General features: G+C 43.8%; 2 protein-coding genes across 3 annotated transcripts in view; one reads left to right on the top strand and one right to left on the bottom strand.

Annotated features, from left to right (window-relative positions):
• Positions 1-5,417, bottom strand: part of olfml2a (olfactomedin-like 2A) — a 29,051-nt gene extending 23,634 nt beyond the window's left edge. For both annotated transcript variants that reach the window (XM_018731525.2, XM_018731526.2), the window contains exon 1: positions 5,119-5,417. In XM_018731525.2, the coding sequence (XP_018587041.1) occupies positions 5,119-5,190 (72 nt within the window). In that variant the 5' untranslated portion in view covers positions 5,191-5,417. The remainder of the gene's footprint in view (positions 1-5,118) is intronic.
• Positions 5,418-8,821: 3,404 nt separating this feature from the next.
• The window catches only part of nr6a1a (nuclear receptor subfamily 6, group A, member 1a), a 101,505-nt gene continuing 93,611 nt past the window's right edge, over positions 8,822-16,715 (top strand). The window contains exon 1 of the mRNA XM_029259736.1: positions 8,822-9,106. Coding sequence (XP_029115569.1) covers positions 9,034-9,106 — 73 coding nt within the window. The 5' untranslated portion in view covers positions 8,822-9,033. The remainder of the gene's footprint in view (positions 9,107-16,715) is intronic.

The following is a 16,715-nucleotide window of genomic DNA, read 5'->3' as shown; positions in this document are numbered from 1 at the left end:
GGGATTTAGGACAATAAAAACCCACACATGGGACTGAAACAAAAAAAAACTGTCTTTTAATAGAGGTAAAACAGGAAATTTAATTTCCTGTCTCCTCAGCATCGGGCAGTTTGGGCAAACGCTGCACTTTACTACTCTGTCACGGCTGAGGAAATTTCCGGAACTCAACCTGGTGGCTCTTCGGGAATCCTGCAGAAGAATGACAAGAGGTATGACTTCCAGTCCTAAATCTTTTTCACTTGATCGAGACACCCTGGTCCTTAATAAACCCCAAACGTCAGCGCAACCAGTTTGTTTCAGGCTCCATCAGGGGCGTGTTGGCAGCAGACAGTGCAGTGGTTAGAGTCGCCACCCCCCAACCTCAGACCGGGAGGTTACAAGTTTGAATCTCATCTCCTGCTGTATTACCCGTAAGCAAGATACTTACCCAGAACTGATACAGTGAATAATTAGAATGACCAAAAGTGACCGTAACAGGCATTGGCGCTGAAATCCCAAAAACTTTAACGTGAAAAATATAAATTTCAGAAGACATGGGCAAAGGCAGAGGAACCGCTGGTGAAAAACCTGGTGAAGAGAGCATCGCTGACTGAAACATGGTACATTCATTTTATAAACAGTGCCAGTGAAAGGACTTGAGAAAGGAATGACTTTACACTGTTTTCATAACCTAGCCTTCAATAAACTGAGTTTCCTTAACTGTGTTTTTCACCAATGGTTCCGCTGCCTTTTTCCTTCTGTATATTAAAACAACATATATACACACACACTATATGTATCTTTCAATACTTCATAAACTCGCATGACTACTCTGTATTTCATCTTTCTCAGCCATTGCTCCTCTATTATCATCATCATCATTGTGCTCAAAAAAAAAAATGTTACTTACATCTGTTTAGCAGACACTTTTCTCCAAAGCAACTTCCAACAAACTCTATGTAGTGTTATAAGCCCACACACCTTATTCACTATGGTGACTTACACTGCTAGATACACTACTTACACTGGGTCACTCATCCACACGTCAGTGGAACACACACACACTCTCTCTCCCTCACTCACACACTATGGGGGAACCTGAACAGCATGTCTTCGGACTGTGGGAGGAAACCAGAGCACCCAGAGGAAACCCACACAGACACAGGGAGAACCTGCAAACTCCATACAGACCGAGCAGGGATCGAACCCATGTCCTCTCGCACCACCTAGGTGCTGTGCCACCGTGCCGCCCCACTTTGTACGTATTATTTCTGCTACCTTTACACACCACTGATCCACGAATGACGCCGTCACAACCCATCACACGTTACACACGCCATTCTTCACGTGTGCGGAAGAGGACAGTCGGCCGCACTATCAGCGCTGCATAAATGAAAGTATCCATTTCACTAAGTCGCCATGTGCTCTCCCATCCTTTACTCCTAATTTACCGTAAAAATTACCCAGGTGTATAAATGGGTAAATAACTGTAATGCGCTGAGCATTTCAAATTGTATTTGGGGAGAAAAGTCACCTAAATGAATAAATGCGAATGGATTTCATATGACTGTCTGGTCCATAAATAACTTTGCTTCCCTTTTCCCCCAGTAAAAGCTCCATATTCCTGTTAAAATTCTGTATTGTTCAACAATAAATGATTCACTCAGGAAGGAATGCTTGCATGGGTTGAACGGCCCCTGGAGTGCAATTGGAACCGTATTAATAGAGCTAATGTGCTCCGCGCTGCGGCCACACCTGACCTCTGACCCCTCAAGGGCCGAGCGGCGGGACACAATGCGACTGCTGTCGTTTTGCTCCTTTACAGCTTCCCGCACTCCGCGGACACGACGGTCATTCCCGTGGGGACGAAGTCACCGGCGAGAGAGCGAGAGAAGCACCGAAATGTGGCACGCTCCCGAAAAACACATTTTGTCAAACGTACTTATTTTTGTGGAAATTTTATTGTCCCTTTAAAAAAAAAAAATTTCTTCTACTGCACAGAAAATATTGTTCAGGTTTGAATTTTATTTTCATATCTTGACATATTAAACCGGTAATGCTTTTCTATGAAAAACACCAAGATGCAGGCAGCCGGTATGAAAGCGGTTAAGGACACGGATCCGGGTTACCAGTCCATGGATGGTAAAGGTCGTGCTTTACCGCTGTTGAAGCAAATATTTCACTTTTACTCTTCCAGCAAAATATCTTCCTGCCGAAGCAACTACAATTAATTTTTTTGATAAAAGCAAAACTTATTAATGATCCCATGAAATCTCCAAAATCCAAACCCCTCCAGAGTATCAGTATCAGCAGTGTATTCATGTCACTGAGCCATTTAGTTAATGGTTTATGGCACCAGATGTGACATTAATGTCTGTTTCTTTCCCAGCGAAGTCCTTTTCACCTCGTCTTTCTGTGTGACCGACGTCTTTTCACCTACATGAACTCAAGATGCTGCAAAGTGACCGCAGAGCAGAAGGACTGGCTTGAGGGACCAATGAGCAACCATATAAACAAGTGCCTCATTCATTCATTCATTCATTCATTCATTCATTCATTCATACATCCCATAGACAGATAGACAGATAGATCTTTGACTTGGAATTTGCACATTTTTAGTGACTTCTACCTGATTTATTTATGGCTTATTACCGTGACCCCGTATGGGATGAGCGGTTCTGAAAATGTGTGTGTGTGTGTGTGTGTGTACTATTGAATTTATTATTTTCACGTGGTTACGGTATTAAAATGATTAGAATTTGTTGCATTGCAAATGATGTTGACAATCAAGCTGAGACAGGACAACTAAATAGTTGGCAGAGAAAAACATTCTTAAAACAGGAAAGTGAGAATATCTTCTTGACTAGGTAGATACACAGGAAAAGTGAGATGGTCAAGTTAATGTAATTAAATGGTGGTAAATTCCTTGTTGAATCAGACTTCGGACGGAGGATCATCGAACTGCTGAGCTGCTTTCGGTCCCCCGAGTGTCATCATATCATTTGTGCCCAACTTGTAGAGTTCTCAGTTTAATGTTAACGTTAATGATTTACCTCTCAAAAACACACCGGACCATTACACATAAAGCACAGTAGCAGCTACTAGAATTCCTCGGCAGTGCGCACGAAACATCTGGTGTTAGGGATGCTCGCCAAGCGACTTCACACAGGGACGGGAGGAGAATGGAGAAAGAATGTGAATGTATCGCCGAAACATTCCTCTATTTACCAGACACACGTGTCGTGTCCACTGTGGAGGACAATGTCAGGTTTGTTTATTAAGTGACTTACAGTGATTTGCTATGTATTTCACTTGCTATGTGATTTTACTTACACCCACTCCAGGTAAGTGCATTGATCAGGGCACTACATCGGGGGGGGGGGATTCAAACCTGGGACCTTCTGGTGGCAAAGTGACAGCCCTAACTACTAGACCACCACACCCCTCCAGTCACATGAAAGGACTGACTAAACCCACTTGGAGGAAGCAATGATGGTGGGGGCTGCTCAGACAGGAACCACCTCTGACATGCAATTGCCATGGGGGGGGGCGTCAAAATTATTGTGCATTACTAATTACATACATTTATTTCTCAGAAACTTTTCTCCAAAGCAGCTTCCAATGAACTCTATGTAGTGTTATCAACCCACACACCTTATTCACCACGGTGACTTACACTGTTAGATACACTACTTACAATGAGTCACTCATCCGTACATCAGTGGAACACACACTCTCTCTCTCTCTGTCACTCACACATTATGGGGGAATCTGAACGGCATGTCTTTGGAGTGTGGGAGGAAACCAGAGCACCCAGAGGAAACCCATACAGACACAGGGAGAACATGCAAACTCCGCACAGACTGAGCGGGGATCAAACCCACGTCCTCCCGCACCACCCAGGCGCTACTCGCTATGCCACATTATTATTATGTCACAGCAGCCAAAACATCACGCCGTAGCATGAGAATGAGGATGGTTAACGCACAGACGCGGTGGGCGTGGAGTGAATCAGTGGCAGCGGAGAAGCCAAAACAAAACGGCGCTGACAGCATGAATCCTAATCCAATTTGCGTTAAATGCTTCAGCAGTCAATGTATTAAAGAGATGCTCCACACATCCCAGAGGCCCATCCGGAATGTCTCCGTCTCCAGTCTCGTGTTTCTCATACATAACAAACTGCCTTTGAAATGTCACCCGTGACCGATGGGATGAGAAATTCTGACATCCACAAGAGAGGGGCTTTCAGAAGCCGCAACGACCTGGTCCCCGGCTGTAATGACTGTTTACAGCGTTTCTGAGCAATTACACCGTGAATTACTTGCTCGGACACAGATCGTGCTCAAAGAGTAATTTCGAAAATTGCTGTTTTGACGCAGAAAACAAAACATGAAACAACAGAAGAGCGGGAAATATAAGCTCGGGCCTTTGATGCCGACGCGATGTAGAATTATTCCACCGAAAATGTGTCGAAATTCAAATAAATCAGTGTCAACGACTCCAGCCGGTGTCTGGAAATACAGAGGGAGGGAAAATCTTGAGAACATACGACATACATGAAAATACATAAGAAAGTCTGTCCCAACATATTCTGAGGACTGATGAATGAAATAAGGATTGATGACCGAAAATAAAAGAGGCGGCTGAAATGGATTCAGAATGTTTTTCACAGTATTTTCCCGTAGTATTACACCATCGCACCCAGTTGTCAAGACTTTATCAAGCGGCGACACGTTCGTGTTGTTTTCTTTCATGATGCAGTCCGGTTAGTTTGTGTAAACAAATCAGAGATAAACGTGAAATGTATTACAAGTATGCGATGACATGAGAGCAAATGTTTGAGATGCTGAAGATATGGATGTCTAGGTGTAGCCTGTTGATATATATAATCCAAAAACATGATGTTCCGGTTCCCCCATAGTGTGTGTGTGTGTGTGTGTGTGTGTTCCACTGATGTATGGATGAGTGACCCAGCGTAAGTAGTGTATCTAGCAGTGTAAGTCACCACAGTGAATAAGGTGTGTGGACTGATAACACTACATAGAGTTGATTAGAAGTTGCTTTGGAGAAAAATGTCTGCTCAGTAAATAAATGTACACACACACACACACACACACACACAACTGGGAGCAGACTCACCTTATTTTGTGCAGAGACATATTTGATGGACAGCAGCAGCACACAGGTGGTGATGTGTGTAAATCCCCACATCTCTCTGGGGTCTTCAGCGACTCCTCAGGCTGGTGGAGAGCGCAGGGCTCCTTTCGCTGCTCATCCAGGTGGGACCGGGACTGGAACTGGAACCGGGACCGGGACCAGGGGCCACAGAAGGAGAAGGAGCAGGAGCAGGGGTCCGATGGCTCTTAGGGCTCCATGGACGGCCGGCTGATCCCCGGCTGAAGCACCACAGTAGGACTGCGGATCATCCTTCCAGCCCCTCCGCCTTTTCACACATGTAGGAGGAGCAAAGGGTTTATCATTAACCATCTCACTGCCACAGGCTGGGTCAAAAAATGCTCACCACCTTGTATGATTAATTAGATACTTGGTAAACAACCAAAAATAATCAACCAATCACTCGTGGTTTAGCATGGCATTACTGGCAATTAAATAACTTAAACTATTTTTAATGCAACTGAAAAAAGTCATTAAATGATGTTCTTAGATAATCAGTTATTAGATAATGAGAATTGTAGCTAGTAATTAAAATAATTAATGATTAACCAGTAACTCAATTTTTAAAGGCTTTTAGTGTAACCTGTGTGCTTGTTATTAAGTATATAGGATAATGCATATTATTATTTCTGCAGTTAATGGCAGATAATATTACCTCTTATATTTTCTACAACAGGGTCAATAAAGAAAGAGTCTAGAACCATTTGGTGTTTGTAAGCACCCCGTGTATAAACTACATCTTTGAAAATGCTTTCCAGGGCTCCGAAGACCACGCAATTAGCAAATAATATTTAGACACTTGCTCAAAAAAAAGTGTTTTTGATTATTTTTACCTTTTTTATTTTGGAAAACCTGTTTTGCCCACATCATCTGCAGCTGAGATGCTCTTTTTTAAAAAGCAAATCCTCACAAGCTCTGGGTATCACTGCTCATGTAACAAACGTGTAATTACACTGTACTATTAGCTGCCTCCGGGATAAACATTGATTTTAATTTTATGTTAATTTATTTTGATCTCATTTTACAGGGGACACCAAGTAGTGTACTGTAGAGTACTGTAGTGTAGAGCTGCTCTCTTTGGACCCAAGGTTTAAATCCCAGCTGTAATACCCTTGAGCAAGGTACTTACACTAAACTGTTCCAGTAAAATTACCCAGCTAAGCAAATGGGTAAATATTTGCAAGAAGCTTAACACTGTCAGTTGCTTTGGAGAAAGGCCATCAGTTAAATGAATGAATATAATTTTACTGATTCTTATTTATTGATTATTGACACTGTTCATTTATACATTTTTACCATTATCTTCCTTGTAAATTATTAAACGTTCATTTACCAGTATATCTGCGAAAAACAAAAATTAATAAACATGCCTAAGCTTCGCAAACATCATGTTAACGTTCCAGCTTCTTATCTTATCAACAGGTTTCCTTCCCACACTTCTGCTCTCAAAAAAACATGAGATTTGGCACCAAGTGGTATTTGATGGTGCGCAGCGCCATCTCTCGGTAGAAATGGGTATTGTTGACTCAAAGGTGAATTACAGCACCGCACAAGACTGTAAACTGCTGTAAACTGCACTCAAATACAAACATAAACTCAACTGCGAAAGAAAGCGCCACAAACGAACACACTGATACATATAATTTAAGTGATATTTCTCTTTTTTTCCATACATAGCTTTACTTCTGAGTAATGCATCTGATTTGACGCGCTGCGGAGTTGCTGCTATCCCCAGTCATTCAGCTGTGTCAGTTCGTAAAAGAATTTTTTTTTTTGTCGGTGTCATTCATCGTCTTACCAAAAAGTATTTGCCTACTCCGCGCAGATTATCGACACTCTGTTTTATGTAAAATTGCTTGTTTTTTTTTAAACTCTGTTCGAGTGTTTGATATTTCACCTAGAAGATAGTTTGTTACGTATTCTGTTCAAGGTTAAGGATCCAGAGGAATCCAGAGATTTGAACCATTCAAGCTTTAGGTCCGTGTCGTTAACAACTTCCCCAAATTTATGACTGACTTCATCTCAATTTATTTTTTAAGATTTTTTTTTTTTTTTTGCTAGTTCGGTCTTCTTGAACGCCTTAAATGGCATCTGCTAAGAGAATAAGATATGCATGCCTCAGCAAGGTGAACCATCTGTAAAACATTTTTAAAATGAATTATAGTTATGATACTGGTAGCGCTACGAAGAGAATTTAAATAACTGATTTTCATACTAATGACGCCTGCGCGGTGGATCATTGTCTTCATGTTGTTTCTGTCGCCGTCTGGTGTCTATCTCGGTGTACTGCTCTGCTGTTGTTGGTCAACAGCAGCATATTCACGAAGTTTTCATTCCTTTCCCGGCCTTTCTCACCAGAGAAAAACTGAATTATATAACACAACGATATAGTTTATTTTTCAGTATAATACAGGTGCAATTTTTGAGGAACATTACGATTTAAAAAAAAAAAAACGATTTAGTGGTTTTCCAAGAGGGACGCGGTGGTGCAGTGGTACAGCAGGTTTGGGTGGGTCCTGCTCTCGGTGGGTCTGGGGTTTGAGTCCTGCTTGGGGTGCCTTGTGATGGACTGGCATCCTGTCGTGGGTGCATCCCCTCCCCCTCCAGCCTTGCACCCTGTGTTGCTGGGTTAGGCTCCGGTTTGCTATGACCTTGCTTGGGATGTGTGGTTTCAGACAGTGTGTGTGTGTGTGTGTGGTTTTCCATGTAGATGTCAATCAAGTATGTGGGCTGGTAACACTGGATACATTTACATGTATTTATTCAGTAGAAGCTTTTCTCCAGCGCGACTTCCAATGAACTCTGTAGTGATATCAGCCCACACACCTTATTCACCAAGGTGACTTACACTGCTAGATACACTACTTACGATGGGTCACTCATCCATACATTAGCTTGGGGTGCCTTGTGACAGACTGGCATCCCGTCCTGGGTGTGTCATCTGCACCCTGCGCTGCTGGGCTGGGCACCGGCTTGCTGCGACCCTGCTCGGGACAAGCGATTCTTGATATTGTTTGGTTGGTTGATTCATTGTATAATGTCTACCACTTAAAGATAACGACCAATACATTTACATTTCTTTAGACGCTGATATACATGGAACATTTCCACACATATAGTATATATTATTCATAGACAGAAATAGATGAAAAATTGTCTAAAAACTTAAATAAAATACCTTTCATTATCAAAATAATCAATTTAAAACATTTGATTTTGCCTAATAAAGAGGTCAGAAAGGGTCTAATAGTGTGCACAAACTGGAAATTATTATATTATTATCTCTCAGATTCATAATGTTTATCAAGTCAGCTGTGTAAGGACTTGCATTTTTAGTTGCAGAAAATAAAAACAAAAATGAATAAATAAAAAGGCTTGAAAGACCTAATGAACAAATTACAGTACAGTACATTACAAAGGATAACAAGAGACCTTTGATAACCCCCTGGTTGCTGCGGATTTTGTTTCACAAAGGCAACAACATTGGAGGTCGCTTTGAAGAAAAGTGTCAGCTAAATGAATAAATATAAAATGGAAATGTAAGTTAACAAGCGACGAACCCCGTCAGTTCAAAGACTTCAAAACTGTACGTTGATTTACTACATTTCCCAGCATGCACCTTTCCGAAGGTGCGATGACGTCACTCCGCAAATGCAGTAACTGCGAAGGGCTGTTTTCGGCGGATGGCAGAGCGCGGATGCAGTGTCGGGCGCTGGACGGCAGCTGACTGGGTCTTGACAGCATGGAGCGTCCGAGCGCCCACTGACACTATTTAAAAAAAAAAAAAAAAAAAAAGAAAAAAAACCCACGCAGAGACAGGAGTTTCGGTGTGTACAATTAATAAGAAAATAACACGAAAAGGTGGGGCAGAGGCCGGAGATGGAGGTGGAGAACCGAGCGAACGGGTTCGAGTACCCGGCGGCGGAGAGGAGCGCCGTCAAGTCCGTGTCCGGTGAGTCAATCAAAATATTTCGACCTAGACGAGTCGTATATTATAAATTTCTAAAGGGGATTCGCAGTACTTTATTTATTTGAAAAGGTTATTATTATTATTTAGTATGAGTTGTTGCCTTTCGCTTAAGTTAAATATTTCTTTCTATTTTTCTGACCGTTTTACCATTTATTATCACGGATTAGCCAGTTAGTGTCGTTCAGCCGCACGGTCCGACATTTTTTTTCCAAAGAAAACATGGATATTACTTTTGTTTCCTGATTTTTTTTTTTTTTTTTTTTGCATGGCCGGAGATGATGGTAAAGAAAGAGGAATATGTTTTTTGCGTGGGAAATCAAACGGGCCGACAGCCGCCCCGCTCTGCTACTGAAATTATTCTCTCTTATTTCTCTTTAGTTCATGTTGGTGGGGGGGGGGGGGACGCGGAAGTCTCACTGCGGTTTGTGAGAAGTGGAGTGTTTTTATTTGGTCGGGGTCGGGTGCGCGCGCGAGCGCGTGCGTGTGTGGCGGCCGGGGGGGGGGGGTGGGGGGTGGGGGGAGGTCAGTTCGCACTGGTCAGGGATAATAAAAGGTGAACTTTTGAACTTGGAGGAACAGGCTGGAGGAACATGATGATCCACACAAGAACATGCGTGGGAGATACTGGAGGGGATACTCGGGCGGGGGATACTCGCTGGGGGTATCATACAGGTACAGAGCTGCTCTCCACCAGTCGAGTCGGACTCCAGGTCCCTCCACATCATCATGATCTGCTGTGCTGGTAAACTTAAGACTTAAGTGCTGGAAAAAACAAACCCAAGTTCATAACCGTGTGACTGACGTCTGTGAGTGCGCGCGCTGCACCGATCCACCGGTCCGCCGCTCCTTTCATCCGCACAAGAAACGAAACAAAGTATCGAGGACGCGCCGCGTGCCGCTGCTCTCCCCGTCGGAGCGCACGCGAGTGAAGTGGCGCGTGCAGCCCGATGCGGGTGCGCGCGTGCCCTGGGCGCGCGTCTCGCTGGTTTGTTGGCGGCCTCGGGAATGAATGACATCCCTTTGATCCCAGTTTGCGGAGCCGGATCGCCGCTGTATTGTTCACCCCCCCCGGTATTTGTAGGACGTGTCACGAGACTCTGAATAACATATTCAATATAATGTTTCCTATGTATTGTGCGTAATTATATCTAGTGTTTCAGTTGAATTTAATATGTCTAAATGTAGTTTGTTTGGCATCAGGCTGTTAGTCTGGAGTTTCACTTTTATCAGAACATTGTATTTATTAAATGTGCAATTTTCAGTTTGTATCAACCTCGATTTTTTAAAAATAATATTACTAAATGCAGCGCAAACAGTACATTTGATTTCAGATTGATTTGCTTTTTTATCTAGTAAACGTGTTAAATCACAATTAATGTTACTTTAATTTCCATAGTCTGAAGATCAACATGCCTAAGAATATATCTATAGCTTGAAATTTAAACAAAATATTGTCACTTCTAACATACTAAATTCAAACAAAATATTGTGACATGTAGTGATTTATTTAATTTTATTCTCTGTAGAGTCTGGCTAGTGATAGAATACAAATATTATTGTGCCATTATTTTTTTAAGTTTTTAAATAAATAAAAAAAAGTGGGCTTGATTTTCCATTATATCTATGACCAGTGTGAGTATTAATACAAGTAACCCTTCGTAAAGTAGTTTTAGTGTTTTTTTTCCTCTTTTTTTTCTTTTTTTGCCCAGGTAAACTTAATAATTCCTTATTATACCAATAGTAAATGCTGGCTATTTGTAAATATAGAAATGTGAACATCTCTGAGAAAATGTCATTTAATATTTTTAACGGAATATTCCTGTTTATTAGACTAGGGCTGGTGCTTCTTTTTTGAAAGTCTTATTTATCATAAGTTAAGAAATTTGTGTTTCTGTTATTCAGTGAAAATTACATTAACTTAGAGGAGTCTTTTTAAAAATTAATATCTACAAACATATGGGTGTTATAATTTAATTTGTGGCCATACTGCTGCTGCAAGAAATATTTTTAATTTTCAATATACATATATTATTGCAAAAAACAGAAAAACTGAACTGTAAATTTGTTCCTCCATAATTTCATGGACATTTCATATCATATGAACATGTTATTATTTTACTGTAGGTAAAGAGAGGGCATGTTAGTATATTTTTTGAAGCTCAGAATTTCCTTGAGAAACTACAAAGATGTTTACAAAATTTTGTCATCATCTCATGTTTTGCCTGTAAGTTCTTTTTAACTGTTTTTTTTTCTGAATATGCAGACATACATGGATTTGTTGGCTCTGTGCTATGAGTCCTTTGCTGAAAGAGTAATTTGTTTTAGAAAAAAACATGGCTTTATATGTATGTGTATTTATGCATTATACATATTAGCATGTGCTGTATTTCCCATTTAATTTCATCAAAATTTTAAAATTCATATTAATCATTAAGTGCTTTTGTCATTGATTTCAGTATTTTTTGACAAACTGAAATTGAAATAGTTTCTAAAGTTTAATTTTTATGAGCTACCTATTAGCCGACCACATTTTTAAAAATTGATTTGCCTTTGTATATAAACGATTTACAAAAGTGTATTGGAAATAATGAATAATATCTAATATATAAAGAACAGTTTTCTTCCTATTATTTTTTTAATCTTTTTTTTTATGACTGTAACAAATTACAAAGCTTTTGCAAATAATACTTTAAATCAGAGTATTATTCAGCAGAATATATTACTACAATATACTTACGGCTATGTATATAGCCTATATGTGTGTATTTATGTATGTACTGTATGTGTACTCTGTATTTACTTGAGTTTTACCACATGTTGCATTCAGTTTCTTCATGGCAGCTGTGAGTGGATCTGGGCTCCAGGAGCACAGATGATTCCACACGTGCGAGCTATGGCTGCGCTTCGTCGTGTCGATCGGCGTGTCACCGAGCTGCGCTCTTTTGATCGATGTAGCGCCACTTGGGCACAGGAAGCTTTTTGTGTGATGGACCCCCGGGGGGGTTTCTTCTACCACCCAGCGGGGCTGAGATAAGGCTTACAGTGTGTTTATGAATGGAAAGAGGGCTGAGGAGCGCTGTGTCTTTGTGTCTCCTGTCGATGTGTGTGTCTGCTGGAGTGTGTGAGTGTCTCATTGCTTTAGGGAAGAAGCCCAGCAGCTGGTGGGGATGGGGATGGAGGGGTCTGCACTGTCCCATTCCGGCCCAGCAGGTCTTGGGGTGATGGGGCGTGGGGGGGGGGGGGGGGGTGATGTGCTGATGTGTCTCTGCCCTCCCCTGAGGGGAATAGTTATTCTTGTGGGTGGGGAGATGGGGAGGGAGGTCCTGCCCCCCTGCTGGGACCAAGAACAATGATGAGGTACAGTACGGGAAGTGGGAGGATGGGGGGGTGGTGGTGGTGGTGGGGGGGGGTATGGAGCCCGATCTGCGGTGAGCTTTTGCGCCCGTCAATCCCGGTGACGGACAGGTCGTGCGTCACGGACGCTCCTGTTCCTGCTCATCCTCATTTCCAGGGACGCAGTTCCCGCACAGCTTGAAGCCCAAGGTGGACTTTTTACGTTTCCTTTATCTGTACCCGGTCCGTTGGTGTTACAGTTTAATTAGCCGAGCTCTACGTCACACGCTGGACTTATAAATGTTAGATAAAATTACCTCCGACACGCCGTACAGCACAAGTGAAACATTGAAGGCGGCCTGTTGGTTAGAGCCCTGCAGCAGTAGCATTACCCCGCTGTGTAAAGGGATAAATCACTGTAAAGTTATACAACGTAGCAAGAGAATAAATCGGCTGAAGTATGTTTTCACACGGGTGGCGCTGGATATGGTTATTAAATTATTATTATTAGTACTTGCTGCTGGGAATGGTTTTAAACGTGGCGGCGTCGCTGCAATCGTAAGTGTTTACAGTGGTGAGGTCAAAATAGGGTGGGAATCAGCAGCTGCGCCCTGTGCTTTGCCTGCAGAAGTGTGTCTGTTTTAGTTTATTGTTATTATTACAGCTGGTCCTCAACTTATGACATATGCAGTGTAGGATGATGTGGGCATCCGACAGCCGCCCTGTTAACTTCATTATATTGTTTTGAGTCCCAGTGGTTGTACTGTTTAACCACCACCGCTGCTCAGTCAGTGTTTGGGGGTCTAGCAGCAACTGTGTTTTGTTCTCACACACACACACACATTTTCTGAACCACTTGTCCCATACAGGGTTACAGGGAGCCAGAGCCTAACCTGGCAACACAGGGCATAAGGCTGGAGGGGGAGGGGACACACCTAGGACAGGACACCAGTCTGTTGCAAGGCACCCCAAGCAGGACTCGAACCCCCAACCCACCCAAGAGCAGGACCCGGTCCAATCCACTGCACCACCGCGCCCACCTTTACAAAACTTCTTATTTATTATTCTAATCAGGTTTTTTTTTTTTTAAAAAATCCCATCAAGCAAAAATATGAGTTTTCAGGTGGTGCTGAATAGAAAAAGGGGAAGTCAACAGATTTAGAAAATAAAGTGAAAATAGTGTAGCCTGAAAATATAATCATAATACCGAACCGTATATTATTCTGCATCAGTGTTGTTATAACATGAATAGTGTGTGAAATTAGGGGGTAAAAATATAACAAAACCCTATTATAAATCATAGCGGTCGTGATTCGTAATTATTCATGCATCCTTATGGTATTTATAAAATAAGGGGATTTTCTGCTTCTGCCGTAGTCGACTTACACCCTGGTTGTTGGGACGGAACCCGGTCGTAAGCGGAGCATTGCCTGTATATCTGTTGTTGGTTTGCACACTGGAGTGTTGGCGGTTGGTGAGGTTGAGGAACGGGTGCGTTCAGAAATGGCTCCCGTCGCCTGGGGGGGATGCTCCCGTCCATGGCAGGGACTCTGTGATTTGGCCCCGAGGTCGGTGTCGGCAGAAAACAGGTCTGCTCTGAATTTCGGGTCTCGCTTGATGACGGACGCGAAAGCTTGACGTGCTCTTCGCAAGTTGGGGCCGTTTTCACCGAACGTGGAGGGACCTGCGGAGTGGGGCTGTCCGGCGGGACTCGCTCAGAACTGGTGCGGGTGGTTCTCCGCGCAGGACGTGTTTGTTCTCGTCAAGCGCCGTTGAAGTCCTGTCGACTGTTGATGAGCACATGTTTCGAATCCCTCCGGAATGTTCCGTCCTTAGTGCCGAAATGGACGTGTCCGCAGTCGCCGCGGCTGAGTCCACCCATCTGGTTGCTGCTCGTCATCCTTCTTCTTTTCCCTCCAACTTCTCTCACCCTCGCCGTCTTTCCGAGGGAACTCGTCCTTCATGACGTGTCGGAAGTACGACAGCCTCAGTGTCATCGCTTGTGTTTCCCGTGAGGGTTTTGGGTTGATTTGATCCAACGTCCATCCGTCTGTTTCCGTCTCCGTCCACGATTTCCTTGATAGTCTTCTCCATCGCCGCAGTTCAGAGGAGTCCATCTGTATCTATCCTGCTTCTTCAGTGTCCAGTTTTAACCATCCTATGGTGTTAAGCACATTTGGGGACCTTTTCCAGATCTTTCTTTGCAGCTCTGCCAAGCACTCGTCTTTGCTATCTGTCTCGACTGCATGATCCTCTCCATCGGCTTCCTGCAGCTGTTCATACCAAACTAAGACTCTGGTTGCAGCCTACAAGATGTTCAAAGCACTGGCACCCCAGTACCTTCAGGACCCGATCACCACAGGTCCTTACGAAGGGTCCAGAATTGAAAGTCTCCAGGTTCTTGTCCGCATTGGTGGAATGAGCTCCCCCTGTCCCTCAGAGCTGCTGAATCCCTCTCAGCATTCATAAAGAGGCTTAAAACATATTTTTCAGTCCCATTTCTTCCCTCATCTCAGAACAGCTCCATATATTTGTGTCACAACATTTGTTACTATTGTCTTTGTATTTCCTCCCCATGTAACGTTTACCAGAAAAAACGGTGCTACTGGACACGGCGGACTGGTTCTTGTGTTTAATGTGACTTGTACGTTGCTTTGGAGAAAAGCTTCAGCTAAATGAATGTGAAATCTTAAATGTCGCAAACATCCGGAGAAGTCGGTCCCTCCATAACACGCGGTCACAAACGGTCCGGAAAACGTCAGCGTTGTCGCATTGCGAAGATGCCACCGCTGCTTATTGGACCACATGGGAAGTGGTTCATAGAACGTGGTTAAATGATGTCTAAGCGCCGGTCTCCCATTGACACAGAAGGTATGAGAGTGTGAGGTCAGAGGGAGAAGCGATGCGCTGCGCCCGCTGCGCTCGGATCGATGTTCGCGGCCGATCCGACCTGCCGTTGTGTACAGACCCTGCCGTTGCTAGGCAACTGGCATTCCTCTGCTGATGCTCCCGTGATAAGTGCACGTCTCGAATACGAGAGACTCGTCGCGTTAAAGGTGGTTTCGGAGAGCGGTCAGGAGCACGCCAAGGCGGTGGGTTCTGGCGGAGTAACGCGGTCAGGCGGTTTGGTTTTCGGATGACGCCCTTTGCCCTTATCGACCCAGATGGTCCGGCAGATCAATATTGCAAGCAGGGCATGTGTAGCTGTAACATACCCTGTGAGCACTGGGCAGGCTTAAACCAACCCGGGGGAGGGGCGGTGTGGGCAGGAGGTCGGTGCCGTTTCGCCTGGTCCGAAGCGCGCTTCCACGAGTGGACGTGTTCGTACCCCATGGTCACCCTGCGAGTGTGTGTGTGATTTACAACACAGTCATTATTGTTCAGTATTTTTCCCAGCTGTAAGAGGTTGAATGCACAACTAACACAAGGATTTATAAGTGTTTATTCTTTTGCGGCCAGCAGGTGGCACAGTGGTTAACGCTGCCCCCGGCACTCGGAGGGCTTAGGATCGAATCCCAGTACCCTTTATCAAAGGACTTACCCCACATAACTCTGTTAAAAATTACCAGCTGGGTAAATTAATGTAAGCAGCCTTAATGTATGTCACTCAGGAGACAAACGTTGAGTAAATATTTTCCCCAACAGTATGAATGATACTCTACTGAATATTCTTGTTCTTCTGATATATTAGAATCTCAAATATATTTAGCTTTAAACATACAGTACGTAGGGGGGCGAAGTGACACAGCGGGTTTGGCCAGGTCCTGCTCTCCGGCGGGTCTGGGGTTCGAGTCCCGCTTGGGGTGCCTTGCGACGGACTGGCATCCCATCCTGGGTGTGTCCCCTCCCCCTCCAGCCTTGCACCCTGTGATGCCGGGTTAGGCTCTAACTTGCCACGATCCCACTTGGGACAAACGGTTTCAGACAGTGGGTGTGTGTGTATACAGCATGTCCCAGTCTGCAGTCAATCTCACGCTCCCTTCTCCCCTCACTCCTGAACAAGATCCCAAGATACCTAAAACTCCTCCGCCTGGGGCAAATTCTCTGTAGCCAAAAGCTTGTTGGTTCCAGTCCGAAGCGCAGCTTGCCACCTGTCGTATGCTTCCGGGACAGGCTCTGGACACCCGTCCATCACAGGACACAAAGCATACTGTATACCCATCCATCCATAGGCTCTGGACCACCACAACCCTCTGTTATTGAAAATGGGTGGATATATGGTTTTGTATACGTACGTTTATTGGTTAGAGCCTTCGCC

This window comes from Scleropages formosus, chromosome 17 (genome assembly GCF_900964775.1).
Source record: "Scleropages formosus chromosome 17, fSclFor1.1, whole genome shotgun sequence".
Taxonomy (NCBI): domain Eukaryota; kingdom Metazoa; phylum Chordata; class Actinopteri; order Osteoglossiformes; family Osteoglossidae; genus Scleropages; species Scleropages formosus.
This window is presented reverse-complemented; position numbering and strand designations above follow the sequence as displayed.